This window comes from Chelonoidis abingdonii, chromosome 9, assembly GCF_003597395.2.
Source record: "Chelonoidis abingdonii isolate Lonesome George chromosome 9, CheloAbing_2.0, whole genome shotgun sequence".
Taxonomy (NCBI): Eukaryota; Metazoa; Chordata; order Testudines; family Testudinidae; genus Chelonoidis; species Chelonoidis abingdonii.
This window is the reverse complement of record NC_133777.1, coordinates 69,707,089-69,731,596: the sequence shown is the minus strand read 5'-3', so window position 1 is coordinate 69,731,596 and position 24,508 is coordinate 69,707,089. Positions and strand designations below refer to the sequence as shown.

Genomic DNA, 24,508 nt, shown 5'->3' with positions numbered 1-24,508 from the left:
AATAGCTCTGACACCTTGTCGCTTGCAGCTAAACTTTTTCCCAATGCATCAGGCTACAGTACTAACCTAGTTGTGTTCCAGGCAATGTAAAAATTCTTCTTTTTAGTTTACTGTATAGTCTTTTTTAAAGGTGGAGAAACTGGACACAGTTAACAGCAGCTGTTATTTTAGGGCCTATTGAATTGACCCAAGCAAACCCCACAAATCCTACGTCCTCTGTAGAGGATATCTCTATCAGACTTTGTGACTCTTGTGCTCTGAGCTTCCCCAACCTTGAGGTGCCTGCCAACAGATTTTGTGGACTCCGGTGCTTAGTTCATTACTGCCCCATCCCCAACCAGCAGTAACAGTCAGCTGGTACATGCGGTGTTTACAGAATAAACATGGAAATGCATCTTGTTCCCTTAGGGAGAGCAGCCTACCTTCACATAGGAGAAGTGATCGATGGAGTGGACATGAGGGCGGAAGTAGGGCTGCTAAGCCAAAACATAGTGGTGATGGGAGAGATGGAGAGGCAATGCTATGACTATAGCAATGGTTTATGCACCTTCTTTGATTTTGACACCTTTGGGGGACACATCAAGGTATTGTATAAGTCCTTTATTGATACCCTTCTACACAGAACCAAACATCTTGCACCTAGTAAGGGGACCATGACATGCCAGGGAATGTCCTGTGAGTGGAGGCTTGCAACGTAAACAAGCCCTTCCTAGAGTAGACCATAGATTCACCTCCTGCTTCTCTCTTCTTTGCAGGGCTCACCACACCCCTTCAAACATTACCTTGCCAGACTGGCTGGGGCTCAGCACTCACAGGTTGCAGAGTTTGGATCCAAAATCCAGCTTCCTTAGGGTTTGGTGGTGCTCAGATCTGGGGCTTCAGTTCAAGCCCATCTAGCACAATTGTTTTATGAAAAGCATTAAATGCAAACAGGTTTGACTGAGTTTGCAAACTGGGAAGCATCTGCTGTGCAATGGTTTATGATTACACCAAATTCTACACCTCTCTATCAACCATCATAGTCTAAGACTTGCTCTGCCTGACTAATATGAAACAGAGAGACAAGGGGAGGTGAGGTAATATATTTTATTGGACCAACTTCCACTGGGGAGAGTGACAAGCTTTCGAGCTTACACAGTGCTTGAAGGAGTAATCTGTGTAAGCTCGAAAGCTTGTCTCTCTCCCCAACAGAAGTTGGTTCAATAAACAATATTACCTCATCACCACCCCCTTGTCCCTCTAGTATCCTGGGACAGACACAGCTACAACAACACTGCATGCAACAGTGAATAATATGAAACAAGCCGCCAGATGTTCCTACTGCCACTTGACTAGTGTTTTATTTGTTCTGCAGATTGGTCTTGGTTTTAAAGCTGTCCATATTGAAGGTTTAGAATTGAAACATATGGGCCAGCAGAGAATGGGACACTATCCAATACACTTCCACTTGGCTGGAGATGTGGATGAGAAGGGAGGCTACCACCCTCCATCCTATGTGAAGAGTGTCTCCATTCACCACACCTTCTCGCGCTGTGTCACAGTCCACGGCTCCAATGGCTTGCTGGTAAGAAACAGCGGTTTGATGACTGCCTTCCTGATCAAGATGTCGTTTGATTCCCGGCCCAATTGCTGTCCCTAATAACATGAAAATGTTACTCAGGCCCCTGAAACAAGTCTCATTACTGATAGAATTGTAGAGTTAGACCAAATGCTCTTCTCTTTTGCCCTGGATTTATTGAGTGATATTAATATGAATATATTTCAACAAGTGTCTAAAACACAAATCCAACATAAGAATGTAAAACCAGGGGCCAAATTTTGTACATGACTCAGAGCTGACAGGGCTTTCAAATGCCATTGTATTCTAGAGATTCCTGCAGACAATCCTATCTACAACGGGTTGTGGAATCTATCTATAAACAAATAGTTTACTGTTAAAGAAGGTAATCACCAGATCTAAAGTTACTTTAAATTGCTAATAAGGATTTTTGTTTGAAATTCCCATTCACAACGTAAGCTGTCAGAGACCTCTGATTTAACAGAGCTGTTTGTCAGAACACTAAGGTAATCCTGTAGGTTTCCTATAGTACAACATCTATTGATCAGGTAAGTTACAGCATAGGAGAGTGCATGTAATGACCACAGCAACAGCAGCAAACTCCCTGCGCCTCTGGGCAATCACTCTACTTCAGAGTAAAGATCATAATGAAAAACATTCTCACATTTTCATAAGACTCCATCAGTACTGCTTCCTTAGGGCATGAATAGTGCATGGACTGGAGCTGAGTTTATTTCAAAAAGGCTTTGATCAGCAAATGCACACCTTCTGTATCGCTGTTATGCTAGCTCTGAGAGCTTTGTCATGGAGCACCATATGTTGTCTTAGTGCCTTCTCAAATAGAAGCAGGTTCTGTTGATCACATTTACCTTTAGTATGTTCCTCAACTTTAACTTTATGTTGTTTTTAAGATTATTTTGAAAGCTGCGCACGTTAGGAATTAGAGCTAGGACGCCATGTCCGCTCCACCCAACTGCTTGTGGACATCTAGGCCCAAGGCCAAAGAGTGCAGTTTGGATGTTAGTACTGATGCCATATAACCAACCACCATATACATTCATTTTGTGAATGTGAGAGAGAGAAACCTTGGCCCCACATTCAGAAAAGGTTCAGAAATGTGTTTTGAAAGCAGAGCTTTTAAAGGCATGTAACAAACATCAGGACTGACTTCTCAGCTTTTCCCAAGCATCACTCCAAAACAGTGGCCTCAACATACCTGTTAGTTCCTCAGGAATACCACATTTTTCCTGTGCTGGCACTACATATGAAAAAAAGAATCCGAGCCAATATACAAAAATGTTTTAAACAGGTCTTTAACCAGCCAAGATCTCAACCCTGTGCATAAGAGATCAGTGTTTTAACATGAGACCACCAGCATACCATGCCGCTGGCTGTGTCAAATGATGGTCATTGAGCATTAGGAATTTTCCCAGTATATCATGGTATTTTAAAGAAACCTGCACTAACTTTTCATTGAACCATTGTAAGAGTTTGCAGTGTTCAAGCTCAACATTTTTCATCCCTTATTTTGTTTTCAACAGGATCCTAAAATCTGCTGTAGACTTGGTTTCTGAAAAATCTGTTCTACTTTACCTTGTCTAAATTTTATTAGGCATCCAAGGTGTATAGCTGCTTTTCAATTTAAAGCCATCCATCTAGCAGCTCAGTGTAGCTAAGAATGTAACTAACACACAGCCTGGAAGAAGAGAATTGCCAGGAGTCTGTTTGTCCAATAATGAGAAGGTTCCTAATAATGGCACCATAAACACATCTTCCAGCTATGTGGTGGTTGCACAGCTGTTGATTAGCAGAAGGATGACTAAAACCTCAGCTCTGATTCTAATTTTAAACCCTGTGTCTCTATTGACTGATGCTTGTTCTTACTGCCAAACCAAATACCCAGAGAGTGGCATTTCACGGGTCAGCTGGGTGGATTTATACTAGGTATTTGGACATTTTCAGTCCCTTGTGCCTTTTCCAAATGAAAACCATGTCATTGTGACTAGGAAATACTGTAAGGATCCCTGTTCTCAGGCTTTTCCAGCCAAGACAGCAATGATGAAATGCAGACAGGCTGATGTGATCGAAGAAAACTGCTTAATTCTGGTGTTGTTACTCAACAACTGTGATTCTTTGAGGGGCCTTGGAGTTTGTTCCATGGCAAGTTATTTAAAAGAATCCTCCACTAAAAGAGAAATGCAACTATAAAAAAACCCCTATATTGATAATTTAATCTGTTTGTTTTACTTTAAAAATGTATAATTTACTAATCTACACTCATTACCTCCAAAAAATTGATTTTGCACATTTTATTTCAGCTGCATGTTTGTTGCCCTCTGTTGAAATGAAATGCCCAGTGAAATGAATTCCATGCTGTGCAGTCTAGCTGTTTGTCCCATTGCATCACAAAAGAGGATTTCGAAAAGTTTGATAAACTACACAGATGTAGTTCATTTCAATTAAAAATGCATTCAATCTTATTACCCTATAATTGGACATATACTCCAAGCAATTTCTCCTCAGCTGATCCTGCAGCGTGCTCTTCTGCTATGAAATCTAGTTTTCTTTCCCCTTTGAGATACTACCAGAAGTCACAAAAACATGGCCAAACCTCCAACAAGGAAAGTATTGTTGTTATTACCTGCACTTCTAAGATGGTCACCATTTATTTGGTGGTCTAAGATGAGCACCATTTATTTAAGTTTGCTAAGTTATAGAAGAGAAAATCCGGAAACAGTAATCTCCTGCCTGCTTCTCCTCACATATCATTCAATGCCTCTATGAGCAGATAGATCCAAGGCATAACCTGCCAGGACACCAGTTGCCTTGGTGATCTTTGAATGAGCTAGCCTCTTAGTAGACACACACAAAAAAGTTGCTGGAATATTAGGCCTGGAACCAGCAAAGCACTTGATCGGATGATTATCTTTAGGTATGTGAGTGGTCCCATTGACTTCCAGTATTTCCATTGGTTTCAATGGGACAGCTCACAGGCATATAGTTAAGGGCTTGCTTAATGCTTTAGTGAATGAGGGGGAAGGCACTTGGGTATTTTGTAACAGTTAAGTCATTGTTAAAGCAGCTTGGAGATTTTCATGCAGACTCCTCACTGGTCTCTCAGGTTACTAGTGTCACAAATTATTTTGCTTTTAGCACCCGTGGCAGCAGGCTCAGAAATGTCAACACTATAAAATATTAGAAAGAAAAAATAAACAGATGTCATTGTTTGTTCCTGGTGGCAGAGTCTTCTTCCTGTGCATTTACACACTGATGCTGAAAGCCTGTCTCTGGTCAATAAATAAATAGCTGTGGCTGGCTCGGACCAAATATGTTCTACGCTTGTCCACAAGCATATGTTCGCTTTAAGGGCATAGATGGCCCTTCTCAAACCAAACTGGTTGAAATGGCCTTGTTGCCGTAATTATGTAATTGAAAATGTCCATGATTGCTGCAATACGCTGGCCAACTTTCCCTCTCCATTATACCACTGCAACCCCATTGATCAAATTCTGCTGCTACTTACACCCTGGTCAGAGCCACTGAACTGGCCCATAGTATGTAGGCTGAAATGAAAGCTGTTTTCAAGGATGCACGTTAAATGAAGGCTGATAAAACTGTCTGGCAGAACTCGAGAGAGCTGTGCTGCTGGGGATAAGCAGCAGTGTTATCTAACTGCTATAGTGATATCTGCTCTCAGTAATCCAACTGCACTACTTGGCAATGGCTTTATTTAAAAGGGCACTGTCAAATCTAGCCATAAATCACACTGTTAAAATAAGCATATAGGCTAATTGTAAGGTTTTTGTGAAATTTAATTTTTTCCCCAATGCATTTTTTTAACAAATAAACCTTGTCCAGCAGTTCCCAAACTTTTCAGCCCTGTGCTGGTGCATGAGAATCTGAAAATGAAACAGTTCCACATTTGTCAGTTTCCAGTCTGAGTCATCCCAGGGGCCAGAAATAGGAAAAACAATGAATCAAGTAAAGGGTGACAAGTAAATCAGCTGTTGTAAATCAGTGTAGCTACTTTGACTTCAGTGGAGCTATTCTGACTTACACTAGCTGAGGATCTGGCCCCAGAGCCAGAATCCTACATTAGGATATCTGCCAAAGGAGATGATACAGCACAGCATTCCAGCCTATGCCAATATATTGGCTTCCCTCTTACAATACTAGTAGATATTTACCTCTGCAATGGTACTGAACCTATACAGGTTTCAGGGTGGTAGCTGTGTTAGTCTGTATCAGCAAAAACCACAAGGAGTCCTTGTGGCACCTTAGAGACTAACACAGTTTTAGTCTCTAAGATACCCCAAGGACTCCTCGTGGTTTTCGCTGAACCTATACAGGGATTTGTTGTTCCCTAGCTGTGTTCTAAGTAATACATCAGTTTTTCACTTTTCAGTCCTGATATATTAATTACACCAATACAGATCTAGTTCCAGAGTTCACTGGCGTGATGAATTGGTGTAGTAGGTAGCTGAGGAATTATTTGAGAAGTCACTTGTCAGCTTTCAGCAGCTAAACACTCCGAAAACACCATATATGTGTCTCTAAAGCATTGCCAGTGTACTCAGGAAAAATAATAGATTTACACAGCTGGTCAGTTGCAGTTTTGGCATCCCTGTGACTAAAGGCCTGGCTGATGTAAAGGTATGGGGATACTCCTCTTGAGGATAATTAGTTAATTTTCCTGAAATATTCTAGTATCCAATAGGTGTTTCTAACTGCAAGGCTGGCAAATTTCATGCTTTCCAAGACGGGATTATTAAAATGGTACAGCACACTCGTTTTACACTGAAATACTGGTGGTGTTAGACTTGCTTGGCTATCTAATTGAATTGAGAGTGTTAGCAGCAAATTTCAGAGAAGTAATTTAATAGAATGTATTACACTGCATGTAATTTTAACAGTCTTTAATTTACTGTGATGATTTGTGTTCAGAAGCTTGAATATTTACACTGGACCATGGGCTACGCATAATACACGTGTTTGCACATGGCAGCTTGTAATAGATCTGGCAGGCAAAGTATTCTGCCTGAGTGTATATATTTAACCATTTCAAGTTCAGCCCTGGAAATTGGTTCCCCTTGGCTGAAACCTCTGAGATAAAGAGCACAGAACACTTCAAAAGTATCTACATCCATTTTCAAAAGTGATGTAGGTATCTAGGAGCCCAAGTCTCATCTAAAGTCAATAGAACTTGGTCTGTCAAGAGCTTAAATCAGTTCTAAAAATGGGTCTTAGGTAGAACTGGTTGCAAAATTTTCAACAAAACTTCCTCCTACTGGAAAAGCTGTTTTATCTAAAACAGTGGTTTTCAAACTGGGGCCGCCACTTGTTCAGGGAAAGCCCCTGGTGGGCCGGACCGGTTTGTTTACCTGCTGGGGTCTGCAGGTTCGGCCGATCGTGGCTCCCACTGGCCGCGGTTCGCCATTCCAGGCCAATGGGGGATGCAGGAAGTTGCACGGGACAAGGGATTTCCTGGCTGCCGCTTCCCGCAGCAACCATTGGCCTGGAGCAGCAAATCACAGCCAGTGGGAGCCATGATTGGCTGAACCTGTGGACCCGGCAGGTAAACAAACTGGCCCGGCCCATCAGGGGCTTTCTCTGGACAACTGGTGGCTCCAGTTTGAGAACCACTGGTCTAAACTGAACTGTTTGGTTGAAATGTCTTGGTTTCCACACAAACCTCATCAGGAAGATCTGGCTGGAGATGGCAACCTCAGAATAATCAGTAGCCCAGAGCTTAGGGTACTCACCTGGGGTGTGGGAGAGCCATGTTCAAGTACCTGCTCTGAATCTGGCAAAGCAGAGACTTGAGCCTGGGTCTCCCATTCCAAGCTCCAGAGTTCATTTCAGTGTCTCCTGTTGGAGCTGTTCCACTTTGTACAGACAAATGAGTATTCATTGGGCCAGGGAGAGGGGGTACCAGGCAGAGCAGTGAATTGACATTGGATCTCCCACATCCCATGGGAGTTTTCTATCATCTGGTGGTTCTGGAGATCTCTTGCTCTCCCCCACTGTTCACAAAGAACTTGGAAAGGTCTCAAGTTTGTTCCACATCAGAACAAAAACCATTCTGAAACCTCAGCGTTTTCCATGAAATGGAAATGATGTTTTCCACCCAGCCCTGGTTTTAGGCTCCTAAGTCATTTAGTTGCTTCTGAAAATTTTACCTCAGATCTTCAACTGGGATAAATCAGCACAGTTCTGCGAGAGACAATAGGGCTGCAGTGTGAACTACATGTGAACTGCAGGGTTTTCAATGGAACTATGCTGATTAACACCAGCTGGTTTGCTTCAATATCAAGTAAAGCTCTTGTCATCAGTTGGAAAAAGGGTTAGGTCAGACCTAAAACAACTCAGCCTGTCCAGTAAACAACTGGCAGCATCTCTGATAGCCTGGAAAAATATTTTTTTTTTCACTTCAGGGATACATTTTAGTCCATCAACCTCGCTGTTTGTGTAACTGCACACAAAGATGAATGAGCCCAGATGTGGCTTAAATATCTGATGTCCCCCCCCATTCCCATCTCTTTGTCTTCTCAAGTTTTTTGTCTTTTATTATAATATTATCACTTGCTCGACCTGCAGATTACAGCAGAGTGTAATTAGCATTTCATATGAAATGGCAAATTTTAATTAAATCTTAAAAACTTACACTATCACTTAATATGTAAATTCATTGGGTCAAGGACTGTCTTTATGCTCAACGTGGTTGTACAGCTCCTGATACAATAGGGTCCTGGTCTCTGACTGAGGCTCCACAGTAAAATAATAATAATTAATAGCATTAGTATTATTTATTATTATCTCTAAGTGGCTGGAAAACTAAATCTGAATGCAGCTCCATTTTTGTACATGCAGATTAAGGACGTTGTGGGCTACAACACCCTGGGACACTGCTTCTTTACTGAGGATGGGCCAGAGGAACGCAATACATTTGATCACTGCCTTGGACTGCTCGTTAAACCTAGCACTCTCCTGCCATCTGACCGAGACAGTAAAATGTGCAAGATGATTACAGAAGGGGCATACCCAGGGTACATCCCCAAACCCAGGCAGGACTGCAAGTAAGTGGAAATCTTTTTATTTTTGTTTGTTTGTTTTTTTCCCTCGCCTTGTAGGATTTGACTTTTTTTATCCATGAAACACAGGACTGGGTGTGTGTATAGTTGAGTACTCTGCTTTCGGGAATATGGGTCATGTGCTCAAAAAGATAGGGTGGCTGTCTCTGCAGGATGTTTCCATGCTATTTATACATTTACACAGGCACGGTATAATTTTGCTTAGTATTTTTAGTGTAAGGTCAACTAGAGTGCTTGTTATAGCAGATATTCTTGCATGCATACCTTTCGAAGTGCAATATGAAGACAAATGGCCCTAACTCTGCATTACACTGCATTCTGCCCTGTAAGGGAGTAAACTCAGACCGAAGAGTTGAATTCAATGTAGTTCAGCAAGACCTTGGAACGTGGCTATGGAATATCAAAGATTGGCTAAGCATAAAGTCCCTACTACTAATCACTATGTAAGTGAGTGCATGAAAGTTTTTAAAGCCCGTTTCTATTTGATGCAAACTCTAAGTCCAGCCTGGCAAACCGCTGAGTGCCTCCTAGAAGGTGCTAAGCAACCTCATCTCCCATCTTGCAAGATCCAGCCTTCTAAAGTCTCTTTTCAGATCCACAAAACCTCAACAGGGCAGATTTATGGGATGGATCTCGGCATTGGTTGAAATGAAAAGCGCTTTAGCCAGAGTTCTTTTTACAGTTTATCCCATTACTCTGTAAAGATCGACTTAGATGAAGTATAGGAGAAACATGGCCAGCATGGCTGCCCTCTCTGTCTATGAACCCCCACAATCAATACACACATTCTGGAGCTACGGTTTCACTGGTAACTACGGCTAGCTAACAGCAAGTTTTAGGCTTTGTGGCATCAGAGGGCTAACTCCTTTTTTTTTTCCCCAGCTTCTTATTGAATTTTTAAAATAAAATTATAGGGCCAGATTCTGTCCATTTTTACACATGTTGCCTTGTACCTTACTCTGTGAATAGTCCTCTTGATTTCAGTGGGAGTATTCAGTCTAAGAATGGATATGAGAATCTGGCCATGGACTGAGAAGCCAGTGGGGAATGGTAGTGAAGCACAGTAGCATGTAGAAAGGGCAGATGCCGGGGGATTGCTGTGAAAAGCCCTTAGAAACACTTTGTCAAAACCCTGGCTAAACCAGTCTCCAGGGAACCTGGAGCCCCATTGTAAGGCTTTTCTTGTCTATAACTTGTGGAATGACACATTTACCTTATCATGAAATATAATTGACAGCTAACAGCTTCATACTAGGGTTGGGATTTCAGTAGAAATTCTTCATTTAATTCCTGAGGTCTTTAAAGATAAGGCCATTTTGCTGCATCTGCAGATGATGGTGACAGCTGTGATATGAGAAAGAGAGAAAGAAACCCCAGTTGCTACACCCTCTAGGCAGTAGCTTATCTGCTTTATGATCTGACCTGCCTGTACTGTATGCAATGGAATGCTAACTCCTTTGTGTGCACTTCGGGTGTCATTTTCATGCTTTTCTTTGTTCCTGATCTGCAGTGCTGTATCCACCTTCTGGATGGCCAATCCGCATAACAACCTTATAAACTGTGCAGCTGCAGGATCCGAAGTGAGTACAAAGGTTTCTTATTCGGGAAAATTCAGAACAACTGCAAAAGCCCTGCAGCTTTTGGTTTTCACTGTTTCCACTGCTCAGGCATTTCTAAAAGCTATATATTGATGCAACTAGTGCGGCAAATGCAATCTCCTTTGCTTCACCTGCCCATTTCTGGTCATTTGCTGAAGTTAGGGACTGCAGGTCTGGATTACTTTTAACAAAATTCCCAAACCAGAGCCTGTATAAATTTAAGACCCAACCTTCCTACTCTTATTAAGTCAATGGCAAAGCTCCTCTTGGTCGCAATGGGGACAGGCTGAGTCCCAAACCAGTACTTGAATGGTATGTAGGGCTGTGACATTTAAATCCATGCTAATGCTAATTCTACAGAAACTCTAACTCAGCTCAATTGTCTTTGTTTGTTTATTTTTAATTGAAAAAATAAACAAACTAAAATATGTTGCCCAAAGTTTCCAAATCTCCATGCTTAAATGTAGGCACCTATATCAATTTTGGGCACCTAAATAAGTGGTCTGATTTTTCAATGGTGCTGAGTGCCTGAAGCTCTCATTGATGAAAGTAGGTTTTGTGGGTGCTCAGCACCTCAGAAAATCAGGCCAGTTTACTTTTAGGTGCCTCAGTATGGATGCCGGAGGCTAATTTTAGGTGGCCTGGAAATGCTGGCCCTAACTGCTTTTGTGTGTGGTGGGGGCGGGGGGGTCTTTTCTGTATAGTTACAGAGCAATACCACCTAGTGTTATGTGTCCTGAAATCTGCTGGCTTTCACCTTGCACTATTTCCTGGTAAGCCCCTGTACTAATGTAAATCTGTAAAGTTCAAGTGAAGGCTCACGCTGTGTATTCCCTTTTGCAGGAAACAGGGTTTTGGTTTGTTTTTCATCATGTGCCTACGGGCCCCTCAGAAGGAATATATTCTCCAGGCTACACTGAGCACATTCCAATGGGGAAGTTCTACAACAATCGGGCACATTCCAACTACCGAGTGAGTCTGCACGCAATGAAAACTATCTTCATGTCTAAAAACACCACTCGATTTCTCCAGCTTTCTGAGCCTGCAAGCTATTAAGTCCTGTGATTTCTGATTCACTACAAGCAACTGCAAACTAATTTTCAGCATATGTATCACAAACAAAGTGGCTTGTTTGCTGGTATAATATAATTACAGATTATGTTTACATTGGATTCACTTTACTATTCTTGGGCTAAAGGCTAAACTTTCTCATGGGATGCTGGGAGATAAGAGGGTCTTATTTTCACTCCTTTCCACCAGGTCATCGATCTGCTTTTGCTCTTCTAAAATGGTGCTGCAAGCTGCATCTTTTGGCAGCTTGCCTGGTTATAGATCATTGCTGCCAATGTTAGCCATTGATCAAATAGCATCTGGTAGACAAAATAATATAAGCACAGTCTAATGACTTTCTAAATCTCTTTACTTATTCAGCCCAGATATACTACCCTGGGAAACTGTACACTGAGCTTCTGAGCCTTCATCTGTTACTTAATATCTTTAGATTGCAGCACGTATTTAATTGGCTGGTGAGATGGGTTGAACAGGTGCTGGAAAACACAAGAGGCTTTTTAAGGGGCTGCAGACAGAAGGTGGTAGAGTGGACAGTCCTCCTGTTTCTCATGCCACTTGCAGAAACAGTAACCTTGAACGTGGGCCATGCTGAAATGATGCATCAGCCATTCTCTGTGTCCTATAATGCTATGACACAATTCTCAGATGTACATCTTCTAGGAGCAGCACTTCTGGGCAGAATTTCATAGCCAGGTTGCTTGACTATCAACGGGAATGGATTTTTACTTAGCAAGGGGCTGGTATTTCAATTCCACTCCAACTGGAGTGGTAATAATTCTAATAAAATACAAATGTTTTTCTGGAAAGCCATGTTGTTAGCTAAAGATTCTCCAAAAGCATAAGGCACCTACCCGAGTCAGAGAGAGCTAGTAACTTTGAAGAGAGTGACATTTTGCTTAAGTGATCAGGACAAATTTAACAAATTCTGATCCTTCTTAAAAATCTTTGCTTTGTACTATAAATATTGCACCATCTTTCACTGGTGTTGGGCTAGGTGGTCTTTTAAATGTAGAAGGCCAGATCCTCAGCTGGTGTAAATCAGGATAATGCCTTTGACTTAAAAAAAAACAAAACCCTTGGTGTTTTACACCAGCTTGAAGATTTGGCCCAGAAACTTAAAACAACATCATCATTTTCAAATGTATAAATAAATCACAAAGTTCTTTTTCCTCCCCAGGCTGGCATGATCATTGATAATGGAGTCAAAACCACACCAGCATCTGCTAAGGACAAAAGGCCTTTCCTGACACTGATTTCTGGGAGGTAATGCATTGTCCATGGTTTGATTTGGAAAGTTATGTGTATAACACAGTTTGAGGGCTGGATCCTGCTCCCCCTGGAGTCAATGGAAATTTCTTCATTGTTGTCAGTAGACGTTGTATAAAATTCCTAATGAGCAAAAGACTTCACTTTCTCCTTGCCATCAATGGGATGTGGCCTACCTGTTGCATTGCAGTCCGACACTCTCCATGAATCTCATTGGTGGGTTTGGTACTTCCCACACAGCCAGGTACAACCACAGTAGTTGATTTTTACAAGATAGCTGGTGAGGAGTGTAAACTCAACACATTAGGGTGATTGTTTTAAAACCCCTGATAATACCTCAGAATTCTACTGAGGGCTGTTCTACACTAGAAAGTTAAGTCAACTGAGTTACGTCACTCAGGGATGTGAAAAAATCACGGCCCTTGAGAGAGAGAGAGAGAGAGAGTTAAGCTCACCTAAACCCCAGGGTATACAGTGCTAGGTCTACAGCATAATTCTTGGTCGACCTAACTACCGCCTCTCAGAGAGGTGGATTTACTATAGCGACAGAAGAACCCCTTCCATTGCTGCAGTAAGCATCTGCAGCAGAGTTTGATGTTGCCTCTTCATATACCAGAATATGTGCCTTGGAAAACTGGCTATGGCATATACACAAAGTAGCTGATTCCAAAAAGTTTGTGCCTTTCAATTTGAAGGCTGGAATGAGCCCTGAAAGCTTAGCAATTAAAGAGTGTTGCTGAATGACAGTCAGACTTCCTGGGACAGATTCTATGTTGCATAGAACTGTTGTAAATTGAGAATAACTCCATAGACTTCATATTCTGCTTTCTGTTAGAGAAGTATAAATCCATGCTAACTCTTACTTCCAAGAGTTATTCCAGTCATATACTGGTGTAAATGAGAGAGAATCCATCCGAAAGTGAATGTTTGTTAGTGTCTAGAGAATTCACTGGGATCTGTGATTTCACCATGAATACCAAGTGACTTCATAATGATGAAGCCGGCAAAGTGATGTTCATTTGTTGGACCCTTATGATCATTATGCTCAATTTAGGTTGATGTGATGGCTTATTAAGTGAAATAATATGCTGTTGAATATCTGTGAATGATTTGACAGCCTGGTCTCACTCCACATTTCTGACCCATGAAGTTTAATCTCAGTGCTGCCCATTACTGGCACTGACATGGATGCCAATCTGTCAGGTTTTTCTAAACTGCATTGTATTTGACAGAAGACGCTTAGGGCTTGTCTATATTACCCACTGGATCGGCGGACCGTGATCGATCCAGCAGGGATTGATTTATCGTGTCTAATCTAGACACAATGAATCAACTGCCAAGCGCTTTCCTGTTGACTCCCGTACTTCACCAGGGTGAGAGGCGCAGGCGGAGTCGACAGGAGAACGTAAGTAGATCTGAGTACATCGACTTCAGCTACATTATTCACGTAGCTGAAGTTGCGTAACTTAAATCGATCCCCAGGCCTTAGTAATGATAGGATCGCTGCCCCCGAAGAGCAGGAATAAATGACACCCCAACATGCAGTGTAGTTGTAGCTGTGTTGGTCCCAGGATATTAGAGATACAAGGTGGATGAGGTAATACCTTTTATTAGACCAACTTCTGTTGGTGAGCAAGATGAGTTTTTGAGCTACACAGAGGTTGATACAATAAAAGATATTACCTTACCCACCTTGTCACCCAACTTAACATCTTTCTATCTGAGCTTACACAAATGCTGTCACCCAAGTGCAGGCTGACAGACAACAACTGTGGAAATGCTTTACTGCTGTTTCCATTTATCCCTGCCTTTTTCCTCCATGACTCCCCAGATCATCATTTCATCATGTGTGAGAGCCTGCGAGCTAATCTCATTATTAGTGGCCTGGGTGACTTATGGTAGGAGCAGCAAAGAAGATGTCATCATGGTCTCCTCAAAATGCTTTCACTTTTATACCATCTTTGCTTTTCCACACAATGCGCAGTTAGCCTGCGGAACTCACTGCCACAATAGATCCATGTGGCCAAGAGTTGAGCAGGATTAAAAGAAAAGAATTGGACATTTGTATAGATAATAAGAATTTCCAAAGTTTTATTATTGGGAGGATTTTAAATAATCCCAGGAGTTAGAAAGGATACAGTGTCATGCTTTGGGACATAAACCAACATTTAACTAAAAGAAGAAACTTTTCCTGAGACGGGTTATTTCACGACTGACTATTGGAGATTTTCTCATCCATTCCTGGTAGCTGGTACTGGCCACTGTCAGAGAGAGGCTACAGGACTGGATGGTCCATAGGTCTGATTCAGCCTGACAATTCCTGTGTTTAGTAGAAATAATCCCACCAAATGTTTAACAAGTCAATATAGCAGTTGAATCTCACTGGGGTAGACTGCCTTCCACTGACAACAGTTTCTTCTCTTCTTATATTTACAGATATAGTCCACACAAAGATGCTGACCCTTTGAAGCCTAGGGAACCTGCGATAATTGAGCGCTTTATTGCATACAAGAACCAGGAACATGGGGCCTGGCTGAGGGGTGGAGACGTATGGCTGGATGACTGCCAGTGAGTTTTGCCTTATTTCAACCCTCGGAGTTCAACTCCATGTTTATGGCAAGCATAGTTGTGGTTAGACTATTTATATCGCTTTGCACCTTGCATATGGTGATGATTAAAATAAAAACGAAACATCAAGAAAACACAGGCATTATTTTACACAGACAAAACCTATTTTGTCCAAAGGGAAGAGTCTGCTGAATTGTTTTTGAGTGTGCTTTTTGTACAGATTTTCAAAGCGGCAGCAAAAATTGGCTCAAATAAACCATTCTATATGAAAAATGAAGAGCTTAAAATAAACAAAATAAATCATAAGCCTAACCAGCCTCCCCGGCTAAGCTTGGGTCATGGTTCAGTTTTATGTGGTTCAGCATTGTGCTGAATAAGCCAGTACCAAGGAAACAGACATAAAACTATGCATCATGATAGGGAGGGAGAGGAATTGGGAAAATGCACATTGTACGCCCTTTGAAAGCAGTTTCCTGTGCTGCTCAGAACAGACTCTTTGCACTTGGGAATGGATGATCTTCTTCAATTTCTGCTTCTGATCCAGTATCTTGATAGCAACCTCAATTAACCAAGGCAAAAAAGTAAAAGCTAGTTTACAGGGTACATTGCACTACGCTAGTACAATTGTCTGCCCATATGTAGTATGCAGTGCCTGCAAAAACTGCCTTACCATAGAATAATCCAAGCCTTTTAAAGTGACCACTGGCTATAAACTGGCCTTAGAGACTCCGTGAGACCAGCAAGAATGAAAGTAGGTCAGAATGGACAGAAATATGATATCAAGCCTTCTTGTTACTTGTCCTTCATATGGACTGTGTTAGCCAAAAATGTTTAACATTCCTGCCTTTTCAAATTAGTTGCATGTTATTTCAACATTTGCATTCGTTACTGAAATACCATAGTTTCTAAATAGTTTCTCCATCTTATCAGTTTTTGGCAGTGTCCTTTGGAGTGCATCTGAGGCTGCAACCTTCAAACTGTAACTTGTTTTTATAGCCATAATCACAGAGTTAATTTTCATTTCTGTTGCTACAGTAAGGCCTATGTATTACATTAACAAAGCAAATATTAATGTGGCATGCAGTACATGAACATTTCATGGGGCTGGAAGAATAATACATGAAAAGTAGATAGCATGTAATATACTACCACCTACTGACTGAATCAAAGAGGTTGTTTTTATTCTGTTCCCACTAATTTTTGTCTTGTGCGTGACAGTTTAAGTTCTAGCACCAAGTTGTAACGGTGATGCTTGTGTCAGTATAAAATAGAGATGGGTTCAAACTATAACATTAATCTCTGTGTCTGGATTCTAACATACTCCAAGTTCGGGGGGTGTTTGGAACTGGCATTCTGGTCTGGTCCATTATAAAAATAAAAACCATTTGTAAAATTAAGATCCAGGTCCAGATTCGGAGTTTGAATCTCACCAAAGCTCAGTAGCATTTTGATCCAAAGTTTTGATTCAGGTCTCTCTCCAGTCTGTATCTGATCACTGATGAAACAGAAGTCAGAACCTTCTACCCCCTTTTAAGCTACTGCACAGAAAGGCTATATGACTTGAGTAATAAACACAGAGGTGCATAAGGGGGGAATGTGTGTAGGGCAGAGGATTATTACATGACAGAAAATAGTTTGAGACATTTAGGACTTGCTTAAATAACTTTGAAGGGGTCATGGTAGACAGAGATGGTGGGGAGGAGAGAGACTGATCAGTATCCAATAAGTCCTTCTCCCTGCAATGGCAGGATATAATCCCAGTTAAAGATCTATCAAACTGCCACTACACTTGATCTATACACCTTATGAGCCATGCTAGAAAACCCTTTTTTTTACGAACTGGAATATGAACAAAATTGCTAACGCTTTTAGTTCGCCCCACCCTCCCACTTAACATAAGAGAGCTTAATTTTGTTAATTAACCACATCCTTCCTTGGTCATATTAAAATCCTTACTGGTTTGGATATGTCAGTTTGGCATTGCCTGCCTTTGGGAAGAATAAAGGCTCTGTATTGTTGTGTGTGAAGCACCTCCCCACTCCTTTCCTCTCATTGCAGATTTGCTGACAATGGCATTGGCCTGACCTTGGCAAGGTAAGCATTATTCATTCCTAGTTTGCCATCCCCCTAGTTTGGCCTATGTTTCCAAAACAGAGTTTTCCATAAGCAACCCCTTTAACATACAGTCGTGTCTCTCCTAGCGGCGGAACTTTCCCACATGATGATGGTTCAAAGCAAGAAATAAAGAACAGCCTGTTTGTCGGTGAGAGTAAAAACATAGGGACCGAGACCATGGACAACCACATTTGGGGGCCTGGAGGCCTGGATCACAGTGGAAGGACTCTCCCCATAGGCCAGTAAGTTTTACCCAGCGCAAGTGAACAGTTCCCATCCCTTCTGTTTGTTTAAGTTTATATATTTTTTCAGCACTATTTGGTGTAATTTAAACTGAAGAAATTATACACAGAAGATTTTGTTTCATGTCTCTTGTTCCCAAGATCCTCACTGTGCAGCTGCTGCTGGCAGGCATGTGCTTGCAGGCTGCCAGGACAGCATCAATACCTGCTTCGTGAATGGGGCTCGGGGGACGGCTGAAGTAGAGGAAGAGTTTGCTAACTGGGCTAAACTTTTCAACTGTGTACATGTAGTCAGCAGGGGTCGGGCAATGCAGCAATCTCCACCTGTATCAGCTGCCAGTCACCAAGGAAATCTCTCAGGACCCCTGCCTGGGCTTTGGACCAAGCAGACTTGCTGCTGGGGTCGCATGATCTTTGTGCCCTTGTTAAATGTTTTACAAGCTGCCTGTGAATTTCACAGGTGACCTCGTCCGTAATCTTGGTGCTCTGAGTTGGTTTTGCAAAGGCAGAGATATTTTCTTGTTGTTTTTAAAAACGTAACCACTCCAAGAGAAGCCTCCAGGGCACAAAGAGCGTGAATGTCGTATCTTTCTGCATAACACTCCCCAGTTCTGCTTGTCAATGGAGGCACAGTAGGCCTATCCTCTATACCAATAGTGAAATGGTTTTTTAGTACCCTGTTCTACAGTCCTTTGTCTTCAGTGGAAATTGTGTGTAAGAGCTCCCAAAGGCAAGGAGCACTCACTTGAATGAGAAATTCTTGTGTGAGGAAGGACCACTCATGTGAGTAAGGGATTGTGGCCTTGTTTATAATGAGCAATGCTTGACATGTTTTATCCAAGCCTGTTAAAGAGTTAAAACATCACAGTCACTCAAATCAGAATGTGAAAAAGCGTGTGTCTTCTCTACCTTTCCACTGGTATCTAAATGATGTCTGGGTTAATGTGCTCTGGAGTGTGCCAGCTCCCTTAAAACCGTGTCCTAGGCAGTGCAACAGTTTTTTGCTTCTTTGAAGGCCAGTTTTTATTTTATTTGTGCCAGCTGTCTTGGGATTTTAGCCCTGCAGTGATTCAGAATGAGGAGTGCAGGTCTGATTGGTTACAGGTTTTGCTGCTGCTGCAGAACTTGTTTGTGATTGCAGCATGAATTTTTTCTTTTTAAATCATTGCCTTGGCATTAGCCAGTGTTCTTTGCCTTTAGGAGTACAGATAAAGATGATCTGCTTAGACACGAGAGACCTTGACTGAACTCCTAAGAACTGAAGGATTGCACAGGCTAAAACAAAATCAGCACTAACTCAGAGTTATCCTGCTGGCTAGGAGAAATAATATTGGCTACAGAGCAAGCATCATGTGGCTATCCATTATCTAAGATACAGATTGATGGTAACTCATTCTGACCAAATCTCCTTCTTTCTGTTTTTCAAATATGTTTCAGCAATTTTCCAATTCGAGGAATTCAGTTCTATGATGGGCCAGTCAATATCCAAAACTGTACGTTTCGCAAGTTTGCTGCACTAGATGGTCGCCACACAAGTGCCCTGGCATTCCGGCTCAACAATGCCTGGCAGAGCTGCCCCAATAACAACGTCACAGACATTCTATTTGAAGATGTTCCCGTGAGTTATTCCTTAAAATGGGCTCCTTGTCATTTGGTTTTGGATGTGAGTGTGATGGTGAAAAATGTGATTCAGGAAATGGCCACTAGGAAAAACCAACATCAGAACTGGAAGCCTAATAACCTAGTCCCAATGACTGCCATGTTTTTAGCAAATTAGGTGTAAATTAGGGATAAGAAAACTGGTTTGAATTAAAAAAAACAAACAAGCCCAGCTTTCTCACAAACTCAGAGCAAACCAGAACTGGACCTATTTCCCCCAAAGCTTGTTTCCCATATCAATAAATAGCATTTCTATTTCCGTGAGCCTCTGAGCTACCATAGGCCTGATTCCATTCCCATCTACAAGGAGTAATTCTACTGAAGTTAAGAGAGGTACAGTTGGAGTAAAACCAGTACAGGTGAGAGGAAAAAAGTCCCCTTTGGTTCCAGGTGGGGTAAGATGTTGAAGTGCCAGCATAGAAAGGCTGTTCTTGTAAAAGTTCCAGCCCAATCAGAAGGAAGAAATGCCAAGGAACATCCCTGAGAGCAGAATCTAGGTTGAATTCTGTTCTTATTTACATCTGGTAATTCCATTGACATCAGTCCCGCAAATGTAAATGAAAGCAGAATTTGGCTCAAACATTTCCGATCTTCTTTGAATAAGCATGTGAACTTTTGGGTGCTTGTTTGACCCAAACCAAGAAATTAATTAGAATTAATCCTGATGAGAAAGAAATTGGCCAGTATTTTTGCATCTACTTGAACAAATATATGCCTGCTGGTCTTGAGAATGTCCCTCTTCCTGATGAAATGTACCTAGCAGCTGTTTAATCCAATTAACAAGCCTTGCAAGTGTATTTACAGACATCTGTGGATTGAACGAATGGTTCTGATTGCCTCATGTTTACTAAATACCAGATATGCTAAAATTTCATGAGAAAAGTTGGTTGAAAATCTTTGTGCCAAGTGTATGGTAGGGAGAAAAAAATCCTCAAAAGTGTCCAACCCAGCCTCAGCCAAATTTCATCAGACTGGTTTGCGACATTCAGTTTATTTAACTTGGATAAGAACCACTGGTCAGAAGTTACATAAGCAGCCATGTCCCCGGGGAGGCGGCTGATTGTTCCCAGAGTAAGTGCAACTTTATGTAGCATACAAATTTTAAAAAATGAAGAAGAAGTAGGAACACATGAACTGGATCAGATAAAATAAAAATGTCCCTGAACCTTCCAACAAAACGTGAACCCCAGGATGGAGGCCAGGGATAGAATGCTGGTGATTTGTCGTCTACCTCTTTCATTCATGGTCAACAAGACAGGGCTTATGACCCAGCAGACTTCTGCTGTGCGTGATTTAGCTCTGCTTTAGCCTCAAGCACTGACCATGCATGCAGTAAGTAGACAAGGAGGGGGCAACTCAAATATTCTAGCAAATGTCATTGAAATTCCTGCTAGCTGACAAGACCAATACTACCAAAAGTGTCCACAGATTTTGGGTGCTCCTTTTTGGGGGGCATCCAGCCTGAGTTACTCAGAACTTGATTTCCTTCCACAGGTGCTGAGCACCTAGAAGCTCCATTGACTTCAACTGGAGTTGTGGGTCCTCATAGCTTCTGAAAACCAGATCTAAGATGTCTCAAGTTGAGGACCCAAATTGGAGGCACCCAAAATCAATGACCATTTTTGAAAATATTGGCCCTAATGTACAATTAAATTTCTCCATCCCTACAGTGACTGACACATCTAAATGCCACTTCTTGTCCCAACTATTTTACAATGCTAATTAAAATCAAACAATTCAAGCCATTCAAACAACCACAGAGTTGTCCTTCACTTAAAATGCTAAGTACTTAAAATACTTGAATTGCTCCTGTGGTATGTAAATAGATGTCACTGTTCTGTTTAGATTACTTCAAGAGTGTTCTTTGGTGAACCTGGACCCTGGTTCAATGACCTGAATATGGATGGTGATAAAACATCAGTTTTTCATGATGTAGATGGCTCTGTGTCGGAATATCCCGGCTCATACCTTATAAAGGAAGATAACTGGTTGATCAAACACCCAGACTGTATTGATGTGCCAGATTGGAGAGGTGCCATCTGCAGTGGGCACTATGCACAGGTACAAAGAATTTACATTACACCACTGGCATTGCGTTTGGAGTAGAGGTTATAGGTTTATAGCTATTTTACATTTCCCAGTACGGTAGGGCTTGAAGTAATCTTGAACTCAGAAATATGCATTTTTATAGGACACTCAGGGTACCATAGCATTTGGCAGTGCATCTACCTGCATGGTTTTGCACACATACATAAGTTTGATTGTCAATATTATTGTACATTTTCAGAGGCACTTTAAAAATTTTGGCCATGAATATGAAACAATGAAAAGAACACTGCACTTCTGTAGCAACTTCCATCCAAAGATCTCCAAGCATGTCAGAAGCATTCATAAATTAAGTTTCATGAACTAACTCTAAGATTGGGAAGTGTTATTTTCCACATTTTTATGGAGGAAATTGTGTCACAGCTAAGTCAGGTGACTTACCCACAGTCTCGCAGGAAGTCTCTTGTAGAGGCCAGAATAGAATCTGGATCTCCTATCTTCCATTCCTGTGACTTATTAAACCAATTGTGACTGTTTCTCTAATCTAGATATACATCCAGGCCTACAAGTCAGCCACCCTGAGAATGAAAATAATCAAAAATGACTACCACAGTCATCCTCTCTACTTGGAGGGGGCTTTAAGCAAAAGTTCTCCTTACCAGCAGTATCAGCCAGTTATAACACTGCAGAAAGGTTATACCGTCCACTGGGACAAGACTGCACCCGAGGAACTAGCTATATGGCTCATCAACTTCAACAAGTGAGTGATCCCTCCAAACCCTACTGCACAAAAGTAGCATCCGAACTCAGTAAAGTAGCTGTAAATGGTTAAAGAGTGATGTTACTGAAATAGTCATGAGAAGGTCTTTCAGGGTTGACATCATTATTCCATGAAGCCCACTCTGAACTGCCCCATCTTTTAATTTGTCGTGATACTTATGTCCCATTTTTTTTTTTAGATGCCTAGGATCAAATTAATCCCTGATGAATAGATGCCAATGGTATTAGATCAGGGATGAATGTAGCCTATATTGCTTAAGTAGCACATAGATGTTCTCTTAAAGGCTAAATTATGTTAACCGGCCAGGAAAAAAGTGTTACATTTCAGAGTGAACTATTTAACTTGGCTGATGACGTGCCCAGGAAAGTCATAGTCATGTGTCTATTATTTGTTATAATGTGGCTCTTTGCTATTTTAGGAACGACTGGATCCAGCTCGGGTTGTGTTATCCTAAAGGGACAACATTTTCCATTCTCTCAGACATCCACAATCGTCTCTTGAAGAAAACATACAAAACAGGGACCTTCTATAGGACCTTGCAGATGGACAAATTGGAGTACAGATATCCTACCAAGGGATACTATTACTGGGATGAGGACACTGGGTAAGGAAATAGCCCTTGGCCAACTAGATAGATATGAGAGAGCCATCTGACCCAGAAAGTGTTTTGGCCAAGACCAATATTCAAATGCAAACTGGGATCACAACAAACAGATTCCTTGAGACCCGAACAACTTTTCATTTCCTTCTGACTCATGGTGGCTGCCCTTCATTCATGTGTTCCCAGCCACAGCCCCTCGCCTCCAATGGCTCCCAGTGCCAAATGAATGTACAGCAGGGCAAAAGGAAAAGCAGAAAGAGGACCCAATTCATAGCAATGAAGTTAGGTTGAACAAGCATAAAACCCTTCTCATTTCAAAAATTCGATCTAGGAATCTTAAACCACAACCATTTATGAGCATTAACATGTGTGATGCATAGCTGCCCAGTGGATTTGAACAGGACAAATTTACCCCTTGAGGGATAGGGCTCTTTCTTATAGGAAATTGAGGCTGGTTTATACATAGAGAGAGAGAGAAAGAGATGTATATTTATAATAAATACTGGGGGGCTAGCGCTTCCTCAATGGGAATATTAGGAGGGAGTGGATCTATGTTTCCACCCCCACAATATCTCATGGAGGAGGCACTGGGGTGGCTGTGGTACATGAGATTGGACTGACCACTGGGGAGCAGGAAGATCTTCTTGGCCACCTTCTGGTCACCATGGGCTCCAGTGGAGACACCTGGCCTGATGGAGGGGCAGGAACACATGCACTAGCTACTAGGGTGGGGTGGAGGATGGCACAGGGGACTGGCACCTGGACAGGGAGCAAGGGGGCAATAGGGCACATGGCACCAAGCACCTGGTGAGGGGTGGGGAAGTGCAGGGCACCAGCTGTGGAGGAACTGCAGTAGGAATGGCCATCAGAACTACCAGGAAGCCCCTTCCCAGCCTGGATGGGCTGCCCATCCCCCCACTTCCATTTTCAGTAACTCCCTTTTGCTCTCTCTCCTATCCCTCCACCCCTGATTCACAGGGACTATCATCCCCCCTCTGAATAAATATATATACACGCACTGATTTATGTAAAAATAACAGACCTCTAGAGCTATATAAATACATAATGCGAGATGTGGTATAAATATTCTATTAGCATCAGTCTAGGGTGGCCGTATTACACATTAGTTATCACAAAGCACTGAGATGTACTCTGTTATAACCTGGACCTATCCGTTTTGGTGTGTAACGCCCTGTGATTTGTGCATTGTCACCCCTAATCTGCAGGCTGCTGTTTCTGAAACTCAAAGCCCAGAATGAGAAGGAGAAGTTTGCTTTCTGCTCAATCCAAGGCTGTGAGAGAATAAAGATCAAAGCTGTGATCCCAAAGAACTCTGAAATCAGTGACTGTGAAGCCAAGGCCTATCCAAAATACGCAGAAAATGCAGTAGTAGACGTGCCGATGCCTAAGAAGCTCTCTAACACACAACTGGTAAAGTACCTTCTTTGCTATTACATTTCTATGACCGTTGTTCTGTTTCCTTGTAAATTTACAAGCTTTATCATGCATCTTTCCGTGTAGCCATGGAGACCATCTCTATAAGAACTACTCTACCCTGTGCAGAACATCCTGAAATGGTCCAGAAGTGTAAAGCAACCTAAATCAGCCACCAGCTAGTACAGAAAACCCAGATTCATAAAAGGAAGAGATACTTAAAGCTTCAGCAGATGTTCCCTAACAGTTACTTTTCCATACTATATGCCTGCCTCCTAGGGATAGGTGCTGGATACTCATGGGGGCAATGGGGATAGCTCTGGGGTATTGAAGACTGCATTTCACAGTAAGAATTTGATCTAATGATCAGGGGTGGAGTGCTGTGCACAGAAACACAACACACAAAGTGATGAGCAGGGCGACGGGTTGCTCAGGAGAACTTGCTTGTGCTCTGGTGAGAGGTCTACTGCATGGCTGC

At 41.9% G+C, this 24,508-nt stretch overlaps 1 protein-coding gene across 2 annotated transcripts in view; it reads left to right on the top strand.

The window, feature by feature from the left end:
• CEMIP (cell migration inducing hyaluronidase 1) overlaps positions 1 to 24,508 on the top strand; it is a 140,624-nt gene that overhangs the window by 102,870 nt on the left and 13,246 nt on the right. For both annotated transcript variants that reach the window (XM_032771880.2, XM_032771879.2), the window contains exons 12-25: positions 409 to 584; positions 1,355 to 1,564; positions 8,429 to 8,634; positions 10,160 to 10,229; positions 11,091 to 11,219; positions 12,496 to 12,581; positions 15,021 to 15,152; positions 17,211 to 17,246; positions 17,354 to 17,509; positions 18,947 to 19,127; positions 21,014 to 21,229; positions 21,763 to 21,974; positions 22,414 to 22,599; positions 23,823 to 24,027. In XM_032771880.2, the coding sequence (XP_032627771.1) occupies positions 409 to 584; positions 1,355 to 1,564; positions 8,429 to 8,634; positions 10,160 to 10,229; positions 11,091 to 11,219; positions 12,496 to 12,581; positions 15,021 to 15,152; positions 17,211 to 17,246; positions 17,354 to 17,509; positions 18,947 to 19,127; positions 21,014 to 21,229; positions 21,763 to 21,974; positions 22,414 to 22,599; positions 23,823 to 24,027 (2,201 nt within the window). The remainder of the gene's footprint in view (positions 1 to 408; positions 585 to 1,354; positions 1,565 to 8,428; positions 8,635 to 10,159; positions 10,230 to 11,090; positions 11,220 to 12,495; positions 12,582 to 15,020; positions 15,153 to 17,210; positions 17,247 to 17,353; positions 17,510 to 18,946; positions 19,128 to 21,013; positions 21,230 to 21,762; positions 21,975 to 22,413; positions 22,600 to 23,822; positions 24,028 to 24,508) is intronic.